The sequence below is a fragment of the Dendrobium catenatum genome, unplaced genomic scaffold (genome assembly GCF_001605985.2).
Source record: "Dendrobium catenatum unplaced genomic scaffold, ASM160598v2 fragScaff_scaffold_621, whole genome shotgun sequence".
In the NCBI taxonomy this organism is placed as follows: Eukaryota; Viridiplantae; Streptophyta; class Magnoliopsida; order Asparagales; family Orchidaceae; genus Dendrobium; species Dendrobium catenatum.
This window is the reverse complement of record NW_021319083.1, coordinates 16,348,505-16,364,731: the sequence shown is the minus strand read 5'-3', so window position 1 is coordinate 16,364,731 and position 16,227 is coordinate 16,348,505. Positions and strand designations below refer to the sequence as shown.

The 16,227-nt window shown below is 33.9% G+C and overlaps 1 protein-coding gene across 1 annotated transcript in view; it reads left to right on the top strand.

Moving 5' to 3' along the window:
• Positions 1-4,108: 4,108 nt before the first annotated feature.
• Positions 4,109-16,227, top strand: part of LOC110094091 (gamma carbonic anhydrase 1, mitochondrial) — a 32,407-nt gene continuing 20,288 nt past the window's right edge. The window contains exon 1 of the mRNA XM_020819244.2: positions 4,109-4,337. Within this exon, the coding sequence (XP_020674903.1) occupies positions 4,223-4,337 (115 nt within the window). The 5' untranslated portion in view covers positions 4,109-4,222. The remainder of the gene's footprint in view (positions 4,338-16,227) is intronic.

The window sequence follows — 16,227 nt, the reverse complement described above, 5'->3', positions numbered from 1 at the left end:
GCCAAACTTTAGTTTTTTGCAAATGATATAAATGATTCAATTATCGTAGAGAAAAAGATTAATATGGTCTTTTGATTCTTTATAAAACATCAAAATAATTTGCAATTTTACTAAAGAATTTTTTGGTCTCTCAACTTCTAAAAAATGAACCAAAATGGTCTCATAATGGAACTATTTAGATTCTTTTTAAGAAATTGAGGGACAAAAATGGTTATTTAATATAGTAGGGGATCATCTTAGGCTTCATTAGGGATGACTTTCTTACTGCTTCTTAAAACAGATTTATAGTACAAAAAATAAATTTTTTATACTAAAAAATTGCTTTAAAAAGCAATAAGAAAGCTATCCCAAACAAAGCATTAGTCTTTTTCTCCAGACCACACGTAGTGGGATAAAGACTTGCTGTTTTTGATAATAAATACGAGGTTTATAAGTGAAATTCATAGGAGAGAAATGATATTAATGAATAAATAGAAAGAAATGTACATAACATATGCTATAATTAATAAAAAATGATAATTTACATGCATTAAAAAAGCATTAAGATTTTGTAGCAAATAAGTAAAAGTCTTCTATCTTATCATAATATAATACATCACAATGCATTCAAAGACAACTTTTATAATCACAAATAATAAAATCACAACATGTATGCATAAATCATAATAATAGTCACAAACCAAATCAAATTATTCATATAATTAAAAAATGTTAATATTAAATAAAACATACTTAATGTCATCCACATATGAACATTCAATAACTTCAGAATATTTTGTCCTTAGGTCACTTACACCAATATGTTATTTGAATTTCCTAAAAGATGCCTCAACTATGTCGCAATAAAGGGGGGTCAAGTCCATAAAAGTCAATCATAAAGCTATGATATTCTAGTAGTTGGACTTCGATCCTATGATTCATTAAAGCTGACTGAAAAGATATTGGCTTCTTTTTTCAGACAACTTTCTTACTGATTTGCTTTCAGATTGCAACTATAATTTTATTTAATCACTATTTTCAAAAAAAATTTGGTACTAAGAAGCTGCATTCTACAAAAGCTTTAAAAATTTACTTTATCTATAACAATTTTACAAAACAGTAAGAAATCTGCCTCAAATATGACCATAATATTCATGTAGTGCATGTTATGATCAATATATTAACTTTTGCAATCACATTCATTCATTTATATCAATGTGCTATGTGCACCATTAGTTCACCTATGCATACATCTTATGTAATCCCTCCATCAATTAGAACCCCTTGATTAATAGGTGATAAAGGATTTGCATTCTTCCTCCAATAGCTTTCTAAACTAGCTTTTTAATACAAATTTCTTGAACGAAATATTTTTGTATTGAAAAAGCTGTTTTAAAAAACAGTAACAATGCTGCTCCAAACGAAACCTAAATCAAATATTTCACCAAACTTAAAAAGAGAGATACATAAAATTTTTTCTTCAAACAAAATTGAATTTAAGGATAGAGATGTCACTTTATTCATATCAATAATTTAAAAGAGAAAACAATCACTTTACATATAGATGAATATTGGAAGTTGAGAAGATGCTAATAGCACTATTATTAATGCACCCCTTTATTGCATAAGTCCAAACTAAAGCTTCTACTCAGACAAAAGCTGCTCCATTTCATTGAGTCAAAAATATCAACAGCATCTTTTTTTTCCTTTGGAGATGTAAGAGACCTCCCTCTCGTAGGGGAGGAATTATTCTCTGTGGAATTCGATCACAACGATGTGTTCGGTTGCTTACGTGGAAAGGGTTAAACAGTCAATTGATTTGCGTAAACCTCGTAAACCCGACCGTCTTCCAGCCCTCTCACTTATCTGATTGTGTGCTGGATCTTCGTACAACGCTAAGACGTTAAACTATATTTCTCTACCGCCGCGAATACTCCAGAACGCAACAATAATATAATACATCACAATGCATTCAAAGACAACTTGTATAATCACAAATAATAAAATCACAACAAGTATGCATAAATCATAATAATAGTCACAAACCAAATCAAATTATTCATATAATTAAAAAATGTTAATATTCAATAAAACATACTTAATGTCATCCACATATGAACATTCAATAACTTCAGAATATTTTGTTCTTAGGTCACTTACACCACTATGTTATTTGCTTCTCCTAAAAGATGCCTCGATCGACTATGTTGCAATGAAGGGGTCCATGTTCATAAAAGTCAATCATAAAGCTATGATATTCTAGTAGTTGGACTTCGATCCTATGATTCATTAAAGCTGATTGAAAAGATATTGGCTTCTTTTTTCAGACAACTTTTCTACTGGTTTGCTTTCAGATTGCAACTATAATTTTTATTTAATAATTGCTTTTTCACTATTTTCAAAAAAATTTGGTACTAAGAAGCTGCATTTTACAACAGCTTTAAAAATTTACTTTATCTACAACAATTTTATAAAACAGTAAGAAAATCGTCTCAAATAAGACCATAATATTACTCTAGTAGTGCATGTTATGATCAATATATTAACTTTTGCAATCACATTATTTCATTTATAACAATGTGCTATGTGCACCATTAGTTCACTTATGCATACATCTTATGTAATCCCTCCATCAATTAGAACCCCTTGATTAATAGGTGATAAAGGATTTGCATTCTTCCTCCAATAGCTTTCTAAACTAGCTTTTTAATAAAAATTTCTTGAACGAAATATTTTTGTATTGAAAAACTGTTTTAAAAAACAGTAAGAATGTTGCTCCAAACGAAACCTAAATCAAATATTTCACCAAACTTAATAAAAGAGAGATACATAAAAAATTTGGGAAATTTACATACATACCACTTTATAACATCCTATTTACATATCTAACACCTAAAACTTTAATATTACATCCATACCACCCTATATTATTTTAATATCAAATATACCACTTATATTTCTTTCCTACCACTCATATATTTCATTTCTACCACTCATATTTTGTATGAAAATGAACTATGGGTGATATTTATGTAATATTAAAGTTTTAGATGTTAAATATGTAAATATAATAGTATTAAGTGGTATGTATGTAAAACTCCCAAAAAATTTTCTTCAAACAAAATTGAATTTAAGGATAGAGATGTCTCTTTATTCATATCAATAATTTAAAAGAGAAAACAATCACTTTACATATAGATGAATGTTGGAAGTTGAGAAGATGCTAATAGCACTATTATTAATGCACCCTTTATTGCATAAGTCCAAACTAAAGATTCTACTCAGACAAAAGCAGCTCCATTTCATTGAGTCAAAAATATCAACAGCATCTTTTTTTTTTTCTTTTGGAGAAGTAAGAGACCTCCCTCCCATAAGCGCCTAAAAAATACCTCTATTCTTTTTTAAATTTTATTTGGAATAACTTTCTTACTGCTTTATAAAATAATTTTTTTATAAAAAAATCTATTAAACTATAAAATTTTATACTAAAAAATAGCTATAGAAAGCAATAAAAAAGATGGCCCAAACAAAACTTTAGTCGACACCCCATATTCCCTCTATCTTTCTCTTATCTTTTTTTTTTCTTTAAATTTTTTGATTGGTTGAATATCTCTTAAGGTTTTTTTCATTGTAAAAATTTCTAAAAAAATAACTATTTTTCATCATAGAATTTTCTAAAAATCAATAAAAAATTATGATTTTTAAAAATAAAATTGTAAAAAAAAATGCTGAAATGATACCATTTGTGTCAAAATTTTTTATGAGAAAGAGATTATGATATAATACCCCAATAATTTTTTTTTACAATAATTTTATTACAATTTTTAGTGTAGATATAGGTAATAATGGTCTCAAAGGCACCTGTATATGATACTCCTTCTTGCCCAATAAAAAATAGGTCTTTCAGTTAAATATTGACCTAATTAAGGATCGCTTTAGATGTGTACACATGTTGACTTGTTTGATCCGTTCAGTTCCCATATTGACTTACACAGGTTACAGGTTATCATAACTAAGTTCACAACTCCCGGGTTATTTCACACGAAAAGTTTAACCAGTAGTTTTTGGTACCCAAACCACGACATGATCCGATAGCCAATAAAAACAGGGCTATGGATCTAAGAGGGCTTTGTTCTCCTTTACCTCCAGCCACTCTGCCAGCCTCCTCGTTGCTTAGACCTAGCTTTGTTGTCGTCTCTCCAAAAACCGGCATCACTTCCGGCGAAGTGCTTCGCCGTGGATTATGGGAACCCTCGGAAGGGCGATCTACACCGTCGGATTCTGGATTCGGGAGACCGGGCAGGCCATCGATCGGCTCGGATGCCGCCTTCAGGGCAACTACAACTTCCAAGAGCAACGTGAGCTTTCCTCTGACTCTATTACTTAAGTTTCAGGCTTCTGTATCCCGCCCGTTGGAAATATGTTTCAAATAATACGCGAATTTGAAGTTCTGTGTTTCTCTTCATCGGAATCTGACTGGGAAGGACCCGTTTGAAGCGAATCCTTCCATGTTCCATAGGAGAGTAATCAGATGTGGTTATGTTGCTGAGATTTTAAGGTTGAAAAGTAATAGGTGTTGTTTAGAAACCTCATTACATTTTTGGTGGCTGTTATAGCTATAAGCTCATCCTCTAGGGAGAAAAGAATTTGTTCACAAATATCATCGTAGGGCAAGTAAAATGTACATTAAATGCTTGTGTTGTTATATAAATTGATAAAAAATAGCATTGTCTCTTTGGTTATCAAATCAATTCTTACATTATGACCTCCTTGGTCATTCTTATGATTAGCTTCAATGCTGTATAGCATTAACTATGTTGAGGAAAAGCCCTCTTTTCATGGATTTTTGAGAGTTGTAGTGATGTTTGCATCATCAGAGTTGCGGGCGTGTTCTTTTACTGCATATTTGCATAAAGAGGTTATTTTATTTTGTCGATCTACTCACAATGATATATGCTATGGGCTTGGTATGACTGCCCAAAAAAAGTTTTGTCCAAGATTGTGATAAGATTTGTGATTCATATGAGTAATTTAATTGACCCAGCAACACCTCGAATTGAAGGATACTTTTTAAAGAAGAAAAAGCATGCATGCATTATCTCCATGCTGCTTTTTTTTTTTTTTTGTGACAACGATGATTTTGTTGTTGGAACCCATATTTTGTTAGTTTTAATGACCTATTACACCCTCAGTTGTCCATTTGATAATTCTGGATAAAAGTCCTTCCCCGGACTTTGATTTCATATCAAGGGTATTTCATTGGCCTTCTTTTTCTCTTTTTTGGTTGGGAGTAGCGAGAGGGTGTGGTTAAGTTTCATAACTTTTGGTGCATGCTACAAATATCCTTTTTTGCTATTAAAAAACCTTGATTTTTTTTTTTAGTTTTATCTTCTTGGTAATTTTTTTCACTTTTTTCCATAAAATTCTCTCTAAATTTTATACTCTGCCTGTGATATAGAACAATTGGAAAGAATTCTCAATTGAAATAGATCATAGTTTATTATATGAAGAAGAGGAAAGAAGTTAATAATAGCGAATGAGAACCTGTACTAGGGAGGTTGTAGAGAGTTGGTGGTGAATCTTCAAGAGGGAGAAGGAGAGAGAGATGAATTGGTTCCTTTGGTAGAGACGGCTTGTCATATTTCACATGCAAGAGGAAAGTAATTATTCATTAAAAGTAATGTCTATATCCTATGAATCACTACAAGTAGTAGTATCTGTCATACAAAAGGAAGAAATAAGATAAAATGCTTACATATGTTGTAAGGTTATATATGTTGATAAAGGTAGCAAGCCTAATCATAAAAGTTGAGGATTGATGTTTGTGCCATGATTCATCATGACATTCATGCCAAAATTAATGTCATGAATTCAAATTTGAAAGTTGTAACTAGAAATTTTCCTGGAGAAGAAGGCAAACTTTTCTAATATATGCATTATATCATAATTTTTCTTAAGTATGGTGATGTTGACTAGAATGTTACCCATAATTATCACATCATAACTTAACCTAATTATGTTGAAATGCACACAAGGCAATCTTTAAAAGAAATATTAAGATTTGCCGCATGTAATTTGGGATTTTGAACGAGAAGAACAAAAAAAAAGGAAACGATATTTTGAAGTCAAATATTATTGCAAGAAACTAATTGGAAAAGAAAAAAAAGTTAAATATATCGCTGAACTCCATAGGCTATTGTATGTTGGGAAGAGTAGCAATCATAATTGGTAAGGATAGTAATGATTGGCGAGTATAAATATGAAATTGTTAAGATAAATATGGGTAGTGATTTATTTTAGTTAACTATCAATTAGGAATGTAGTTAATACTTAGGCATCTTAAGTTCAACTATGATATACTTTAAAAAATCAGTCATGGGAAGAAGCAAATAAACTATTATATATGAGAAGGGAGGATAATTATTGTTATCGATTTAAATAGGCATATTGTCTCTAAAGGATGGCCTATGAGAGCAATCATTGCTGATATGAAATAGGAGATATAAATGCATTTGATGAAGTAATACTTGATTTTGTAGCTGTATATGATCTTGTAATGCCAAACACATACTTCAAGAACAGGAAGAGCACTTAGTTACTTTCAAAAGTGGATATTTCAAATCACAAATATATTTTTTTTTCTTGATTTGGAATGAAAGAAAAATAATCTTCAATAAAATTTGCAAATTGATTTCAGATGAAAGTTTAACCACACAATGCAAAGTACTTATGTATGCATATTTTAGAATTATAAAAAAATTATTCAAAAAGTATAGTACTCTCACATAAGATGATAGAAATTAAAATGTATGAGGTTTTTAAAATTTTTATATAGATTATTTAAAGAGGCAAAATTAGAATTTTATTGTTGAAAAAGATTTGCCATGTGACAAGATCGCTAGTTGTATCAAGAAAATTCTGTAAGGAGATTTGGTAGTTGATGAACTACTTCTGCATTTACATCAAACAGAAATAAAAAACTACATAATGAAAAACAAGAACAGAGACAATGCAAAGCTCATTACATTTGTGTATATATCAAGCATATAATACAAGCATTGAATATATATAGTATAAAGGAGCAGCAAGTTAGTAGTTCAGCAAAGGCTATGATTGATCCAGAGAAGACATGGATGGCAGAATTTCTGAAAAGGTGCATTGCCAACACAGTTATGGATATGAGCACTTTATGATAAGTTATGAATAAGTATTTATCTCTTATCACCGTCCCTCAAGTTAACAATAGGTTCATGAATTGTTAACTTGCTTCGAAGCTGAAAAAATCTGGTGGAAGGGATTTTGTAAACATATATGTAGGTTGATCTTGAGAAGCAATATGATGCACAATAATGTGTTTGGACTTGATGCAATTTCTAATGAAATGATAATAAATCTCAATATGCTTTGTTCAAGCATAGAAAATCGGATTATTTGCTAAGGTAAGTGCAGAAATATTATCTCAAAATAGGGAAGTAGGTTGAGCAACTGAAATATGAAAATCAGCCAATAATCTTCTTAACCACATAAGTTCACTTGCGACTGCAGCTAGAGCTTTATATTCTGCTTCGGTAAATGATCTGACAATAGTAGGTTGCTTCTTGACGCACCAGGAAATCAAGGTCTGACCAAGGTAGACACAAAAACATGTAATAGATTGTCTATGTAATCTATCTGCAGCCCAATCGGAATATAAAAATGCTGTTAATTCAAGCTTGTGTTGGGTGAGAGGAAGCCCATATGAACCAGTGCCATGCAAATAACTTAAAAGTCTATTTAGCAGCTGAAAATGAACTAAAAATGGCTGATGCATATTTTGGCATAACTGATTTACAACAAATGTGATATTAGGGCGAGTAATTGTCAAATACTGTAGTGAACTGACTAGTTGCCTGTAAAATTCTGGTTGAGAGAACATTTTCTGATTCAGAATTAAGTTGAGGCAACTTAGATGGTAAAGGACTTTGAACTGATTTGCAATCTCTCATGTCTATTTTTGCCATAAGTTCGGAGATCTAGTGTGATTGCAGTAGATGAATCCCATTGGGAGTGTGAAGAATCTGAATCCCAAGAAAATAGTTAACAAATCCAAGATTTTTCATTAAAATTCTGATGTGTAAATTCTAAGTAAGTTTGGAAATAGCTGCCAAATCATTTCCGGAAAGCAAGATATCGTCAACATATTTTAAAATGTATAATTGGATGGATCCATGATGACACAATAATAAAGAGGGATCAGCTGTACTACTAACAAAGCCATAATCGCGTAAATGCGATGAGAATGTGGAGAACCATTGTTTAGGTGCTTGCTTGAGTCCATATAGGGCTTTATAAAGATGACAACCATTATAAAAAATTATAAATCTTAGAATCCAGGAAACCTCTTCATCGAGGGGATTATAGAGAAAAGCATTGGATACATTCAATTGATAGATTGGCCACTTGAATGTAGTTGCGACTGTGAAAAAAATGTGAATGGTAGGGAACTTAGGACAGGACTGAAAGTGGCATGATAATCTAAACCAAATTTTTGCTTGTACCCTTGAGTAACTAAATGGGCCTTGCGACGAGCAACACTACCATCCGAATGATGCTTAGTTTTGAAGATCCATTTACAACCGAGAACATTATGATAAGAGGTAGGTGGAACTAAAGACCACATACATTGTTTTTGCAAGGCTTCAAATTCTTCTGACATAGCTAAAGGCCACGCAGGATCCTTGTTAGCTTGAGAGAAACAAGTAGGTGTTTGATTGACAAGCTGAAGTTGCAAGTTGAAGATGAATTTCGGTTTTAGATTCCCTGTTTTGAAACGTGTGATCATGGGATAATAAGGAGGTGGAATGAAGGAAGATGAAGATAGATGTGCAGAAATAACACTTGAAGATTAGGTAGATGTAGAAATAGCACTTGGAGTTTGGTTGGATGTAGGAACAGAGGATGATGGAATATCATGTTCTGTGTCACGAGTTGTGGCTTGGTGAGAAGTAGTGGAAGCTGAAGTGATGTATTGAGATGGAACAAGAGTAAGAGGAGACACTTGCTGGGTAGAATACATGGGAGGTGGCTTAGTAGTGTAGGGTTAGTAAGGAAATATGGTTTCATGAAATCAAACATGTCGAGAAATATGGATGCGACGGGTAATAAGATCTAGACATTTGTAGCATTTGTAATTTGGAGCACAACCAAGAAAAACAAATGGATTGGAACGGGGATCTAACTTGGAGTGTAATTTAGTGGGAAGACATGGATAGCATAGGCAGCCAAATGCTATAAGAAAAGTATAATTTAGTGGTTGTTGATAGAGATATTGATAGGGTGAAATATGATTTGTAGTGGGTGAGGGTAAAAGATTAATAAGATAAGCTGCTGTGCATAGACCTTCAACCCAAAAATTGAAAGGAAGAGTAGCCTGAAAAAGAGCTGAACAATCTCAAGGTGATGATGATGTTTGCATTCAACAACTCCATTTTGTTCAGCAGTGTAGGGACAGCTGGTGCGATGAATAATGCCAAGCTAAGTAACTTTATATTGAAAAGCATTATTTACAAATTCACCTCCACCGTCAGACTGCAACATTTTAATATATTTTTGAAATTGATTTTCCACCATTGTTTTAAGTTGTAAGAACTTTGTTAAGGTTTCATATTTGCATCTTAAATGATAAATGGAACAAAAACAGGAAAAATCATCAACAAAGAGCAAGTAGTATTTATAATTTTGATTTGATAACATAGGAGCAGGTCCCCATACATCTGTATGAATAATAGCAAGACAGTGAGAAGAATGAGAAGTAGATAAAGAAAAAGGTAGATGGTGGGATTTTGCTCTAGCATAGGCATCGCAATGTGTAGAAGTGGATGAAGAAGAACTGCAGGGGAGATAGGTAGATAGATGCCGCTGTATACTGAGAGAGGGATGACCAAGACGTTGATGCCATATGTGTGATGAAATTGAAACACTGAGCAAAGTAGCTGGCGAGTGAATGGAATGTGTGCTGGATGGAGCATTGGACGATTTAATAGGGTAGAGAGACCTTGAAAATTGGATCTTGTTCATCCGAGAGTCCTTAAAGACAAATTCATTAGAATGAAAGATAACATAATAAGGATTGTCATTAACCAATTTATGAACTGAAAGTAAATTGTGTGTAAGATGAGGAACGTGTAAGATATGAGGTAAGTGGAGCATACGAGATGATGTGGGAAGAATGCCTTGACCCGAATGGATGATAAGAAGCTTATGACCTGATGTGAAACTACATGATGTGAAAAGAATTGCACTTGAAAATTAATAGAAGTAATGATTTACCTTGCTACTAAAACCCTTTGCTTAATCAAGTTGAGTTTAAGAATTAGACGACGATAGATTAAGCAATAGCAATTGGTCACAAGTAGAGATTACGGAGACTTACAAAATAACAACTAAATATATAAATAATGCAAATAGCTAGAGATAACAAAGCCCCAAATTTAAAATATAGATCCTTCACCTTGAGAGCCGTCACTCATTTGGAAAGTGGTGGTTAGCGAAAGAGAATCGTAAACAGACTTAGCGATGCCGCTAATAGGCAAGTGATCTTGAGAGGACTTGTCGCCGGGGAAGGAGCCGGATTCGGAGGAGCGGGTGGACGGCCTTCAATGATCCACGTGTAGACGGAAAAGTGGTCGTCGATGGAATCCACTAATGTTGGTAGAACTCGGTCGAAGTATTCTTCGACGGTGTCGTCGAAATCGAAACCGACGTCGAAGAAGAGCGATCGGAGGATGTTAATTCTTCTTTGGTTGTCGTACTCAAACCTGAAGTTCCACTCGGGTTCCTCCATGCGTTCTTGCCGGGAGCTGATGGAGCATGCTGGGAGGAGAAGCAAGAGGTCACCAAGTATAAAATTATGTCAGATTGTTGTAGTTGGAGGAAGGGCTTGGGTTGGAGCACTTGACTAGTTTGAGTAGAGAAAGACAATTTTAAGATCAAAAGGAAGCTCAGTAGGAGAGAAAAGCTTCAGAAAACCCAATATTTCAGTTTTCTGAAATTGAACTAATGGGAGACGTTGAGAGGGGAACTTGAATTGAAAAGAAATTCAAAACAATTCCAACAAGGGGCGTGGCAGCAATTATGTGAGGGAGTAAAGGATTTTAATGGAAAAAGTTATTGTAATTGGAGAGAGAACAAAAAAAAAGAGGAGGTGTCGGCCCAAGAAGAGCCTAGAGAGATCAATCAGATTTCTCCTGTGGCAGATCTTGAGGAAGTCACGGGATTATTAAACTGATTTGTGATATCAGATTTAATATTAAAACAGAGGTTTCCTAAATGAGATTGCCGCTAGTCCCGTTGACAACCTTCCGTTACTTGAAGAGAATAAACACAGGCCAAAATTCCTTATAGGAATTGCAGTAGAATAGGAAAGATTTAAAGCCAGGACATGGAAATTTTAATTCCGAAAACAGGTGGGCGGGCTGGGTGGCTGAGCTGACCAGTGGGAGGTTGGCAGGTGGTGACTGGGCTGCTGGCCGGCGGAAGTTAGGATGGCGGGAGGAGAAATGCTGGCCGGTGGTAGGCTGCAGCCAGGAGGTCGGCACTTTGGGCTGTTTGGGGTAGGCGGCGACAAGAGCAGGGGAAGGAGAGATGGAATTCGAGGAATTCAACAACTTCGAATTTCCTGATTTCAAATATTCTCACCTTGAATTTCCACAAGATTAGGTAGTAAGAAAACTAGAACTCACAAAGAGATCTAGTTTTCTCCGGCGAACTCACTAAGAGATCGTGGAGAGAGGAACTCACAAAGAGAACAAGAACTCTAAATTTCATTCAAAAAAAAAAAAAACTACTTTCTTACAATACATGATGCCTCATATAAGGAGGCCTAAAATAAAAGCTGAAAAGATAGAAATGCCCTCGGGGCTACATAAGCAAAACGATGCCCTCAGGGGCAAACTCGGAAAGCTAAAATACATATGAAATAAAACAGTAAAAAAAAATCAGAAATAGAGGCTCTGGATCGTGGCCGTCGATCTACATCGCCGGCGATGATACACATGTCGAAATCTGATGTCCCCATCATGACCATTTCCAACCTGTACCTGAGAGATCCCTGCATAAGGTTGCGAAGAGTGAAGCTGAGAAGCATTAGAGGTAAGGTGCGTAGAAGCATGAGAGTCAAGAAACCAATCAACTGTTGATGCAATATCATAAGCAATATACGCCAGCATTTAAGAGCAGTATGACCTGGTTTATCGCAGATTTGGCATTCAATGAATGAGTTTGGATGATGACCCCCACAAATAGACCGACCACCACGAGCTGTACTATTTCCACGACCAGCAGATTCACTGTTGTGAGTACCACGAGTAGAGGAGGCGAAGAAGCCACGAGCATGACCTCGTCCATAAAAGGCAGCAAGAGCGAAGTAGGATAAGAAGAAGCATATGAAGTCATATCTCTTTAATTGATCAACTGCGATGTTAAGCTCTTCACTGCACAATAAGGAATACAAGTCGTCTAAACTGATTGGGTGGAGCTTAGTGCGAATGACAGTCTTGAAGGCATTATATGTTGGAGGTAAACCATTAAGTGTATAGAGAATGATATCTTCAGGATCAAGAGACGATCGAGCAGCTGTAATAACATCAACTTTTTGTTTAAGTTAAGAAAGATATTGAACCCTTGATTTATCTTTCATTTGTAAATGGTGAAGTTCATTCTTCAGTTGAAGTACACGAGAGCAATTTGTAGATTGTAATCTACGATCAATGGTGACCCATATCTCATGGCAAGTATTGAGATTAAGTTCATAAGGAAGCAACGAAGACGAAATGGTAGACTAGAAAGCAGCTGCTAAATTTTGATCAATGAGCATCCAAGTGGTAAATTCAGGATTAGGAAGGAGAGAACCATCAGCAAGCACTAGATGTTTGGATGGTTTCATATTATTGTCATTTAAAAAACCCTTACAGCCATTAGCTGAAAAAGTTTAAAAATCTGAGAGCACCAAATAGGATGATTATCAGTTTGAAGTTGAATACTGATGATCAATTTTAATGTTTAAAATTACGCAATTGGGTATTGAGGCGTTTTGTGTTCATGAGGCAAGGTATAAGCCTCAAGGCGTTTTGAGGCGTAAGCTTCTAAATAAAAAAATTACGTAAAGTGATAATAAATGTCAAAAGTTATTTTTTATATAATACCTAAATAATGTGTTAATTGATGATATATTAACTTTCTATCGAATTATGAATTAACAAATTGACATACATATGAAACAAAAAATTGAACAAGATATAAAGTGACAAGTGATAAATTGCATGAAATATAATTAAAATCCAAATATTATAAGAGAAAACAACTTTTAATATAGAAATTGCATAAAAATATCATATAACATCAAATTCAAATCCAAATATCTTCTTTCTCAAATTTTTACTTCCTAATGAAAGCTGAAATAGTTGGCAACAACTTAGGAATCATCTGCACTGTCATCATTGATGTGGTCTTTATTTGAGTTGTCGCTATAACAAATTGGTCTTTCCCCTACGTCATTCGGTAGAGTCGAATGCCTCCCAATATGTTTTTTTTTTTTTTAAATTTATTTCAATCATGTTCATCTTTTAGAAATATTTTCATCAACATAAATATGAGATTAATGCTCAAAAAATTTTAGGGTGGTAGTGTTGTGCTGTTTTCAGGTGATTGTCAGTGACGACTAAGACGGTGTTGGCTGTGGTGAAGGCCGCGGGCTGGAGGTAGAGGCAATCGAGAGGAATTTGTTGCGTTCAAATGTGTATGAAGGTGTGATTTATGTTAGTTTTAACAAAAAAATATATACAAAAAGGGTGAGGCGTAAGCCTCATGCTAGAGAGGCGAGGCGTGCCTCAACATGGGCCTCAGGCAAGCTGAGGCGCAAGCCTCATAAAAAAGCTAGAGGCGTAAGCGTCGAGGCGTTTTCAGTAGAATTGCATTGAGGTGGACCTCAAGGCGAGCCTCATATTGCGCAATTTTAAACAATGATCAATTTAAGATTAGACATAAAAAACTTCAGTTGAGCTAGAATACTCAGTTGAGGTGAAGTAGAGGAAGGTAAAGAGGTTGTAGACTCAGCAGAACGAGTCATTTTTAATTGAAAAGTCTGTAAGGTAAAAAAAAATACAGAAAATTGAAATCAGAAAACTGAGAATGCAGTGAAGACCTACAGCTCTGATACCATGATGAACTATGCTGCATTTACATCAAACAGAAACAAAAACTACATGATGAAAAACAAGAACAGAGACAATGCAAAGCTCATTACATTTCTGTATATATCAAGAAAATAATACAAGCATTGAATATATTTTGTATAAAGAGAGAAACAAGTTAGTAGTTCTTCAAAGGCTGTGATTGATCTAGAGAACACATGGATGTTGATTCAGCAGAATTTCTGAATAGGTGCACTGCCAACAAAGTTATGGATATGAGCACTTTGTGATAGGTTATCAATGAGTACTTATCTCTTATCAGTAGTGTGGTAAGATACAAAGTGTTTTTAAAGAAATTTTCTCTTAAAATGTGGCAAAAAAAATATTGAGGCTTGCCATGATTGTAAGGAAGCTTTTAATATTTCGAAGAGGATATTAGAAAATGTGATTAAATTCAATGATTTGTATAATATTTATGTACCAAGGAAGTAAAAAAGAGATACATAATGTACCTTAAGTAAGCAATGTGAATTTTAGAGACTTCATAGAGTATAGTTAGTAAAGAAAAAGCTGTAACATTTGATGATTTGTGTATTGTACCATGCATTAAGAAAGCAAAAAAAGTGATATATAAAGTAGCTAAAGCAAGAGATGCGAGTTTTAAAGACTTTGATCAAATTATATGTATTGGAAGCAAAAATAATAGGCACTTAATTGTAAATGAAGGCATTAAGGAAAGATGAAAAGGTTAGTATGATAACTTACTAAATGATAGTTTTAAGAAATAATTTTTCTTAGTGGATTATAGCAAACATAATCATAAAGTATATTAATTGATCCAATACAATAAAATTGAGCTGGCTCTAATGAAGATGCAGTACAATAGAAGTTTAGTTCATGTAATGCATCTCTTGAGATTTTATTGTAGGAGATGTTGGAGTAGTTTTTTTAATCACAAATTTGTTTAGTGGAATCTTAAAGACATGGATGATACCTAATATTTGGAGGATAAGTATTGTACTTTGAATATTTTGCACAAAGGCATAGGGCATACAATAGAGTTGGGGTTAGATTAGCTCAATTGTGGCTTAGATGCCATAAGTTTGAGTTATGGAAATAGCTTCTCCATAATATTGGGTAAGGCCGCGGACCTGAAACCTTCCACAATGCTTGCATTGGTGTGAGCTTCTTTTGCCGAATACCTTTTTTTGTATAAGAACGAAAGAAATTATCAAATTGCAGAAGTTACTGGGGCATCAACAGTATTCGTACAGTAAGTTATGAGTGGTGTGATGGAATATAGCTTTGAAAATCATGTCAATATTGCATATTCCATGACCATTATGGTTTGTGGAGGTGATTTTTGTGTCAAGGTAACTAATGATTGTAGAGAACAAAGAAAGGTTCATGTTTTACACGTCCCTTTCTTTAAAACCAATACGCTAACCTATAGCTCTCCACAACTTTTCCCCATCCAAAACCCAATTCCAACCCCTCTTGTCCTCTCCTATAATCCACACCTAAAAAACCCTAGTTGACCCCCATGTTTAGTCAGCTCATCTCATCCATAACTCTAGATCCCATGCTTGCCAATTCCATGTTAAGTACACAACAGCCAATCATGTCCAATCCTCCTACCATCAACTAACATCACTCGCAGGTTGATTTTCAATTAATCTTTAGTTAACACTTTTCTCATCTTTATTACTTTTTTTTCAATTCTTCTTGAAACTTGTTTGATTCTTTGATTCTATTTCAATTTCTGTTTCCCAACTCTTTGTTGACTTGGTTTTTGGTTTATGGCACATAACTTTACTCTTTTTATTTTTTGGCGTCCCTCAATGATGCTTCTTGGCCCTTCGCTTTCTGTAATTTTCTCATTTATGTGGCATTAGTGAGGTGTTATTCAAACTGGTTTAAAAAATTTTCAAGTGAAATTCTTATTTCTTGTTTTGATTATTGAATATTTAAATTGTATTTTATATTAGGTAATTTCATAATGATATAATTTTTGCTATAGTTGATTTAATGTTTTAATGTAAACTTCAGATGCTTAATAAAAAAATTAGATTTGCATTTA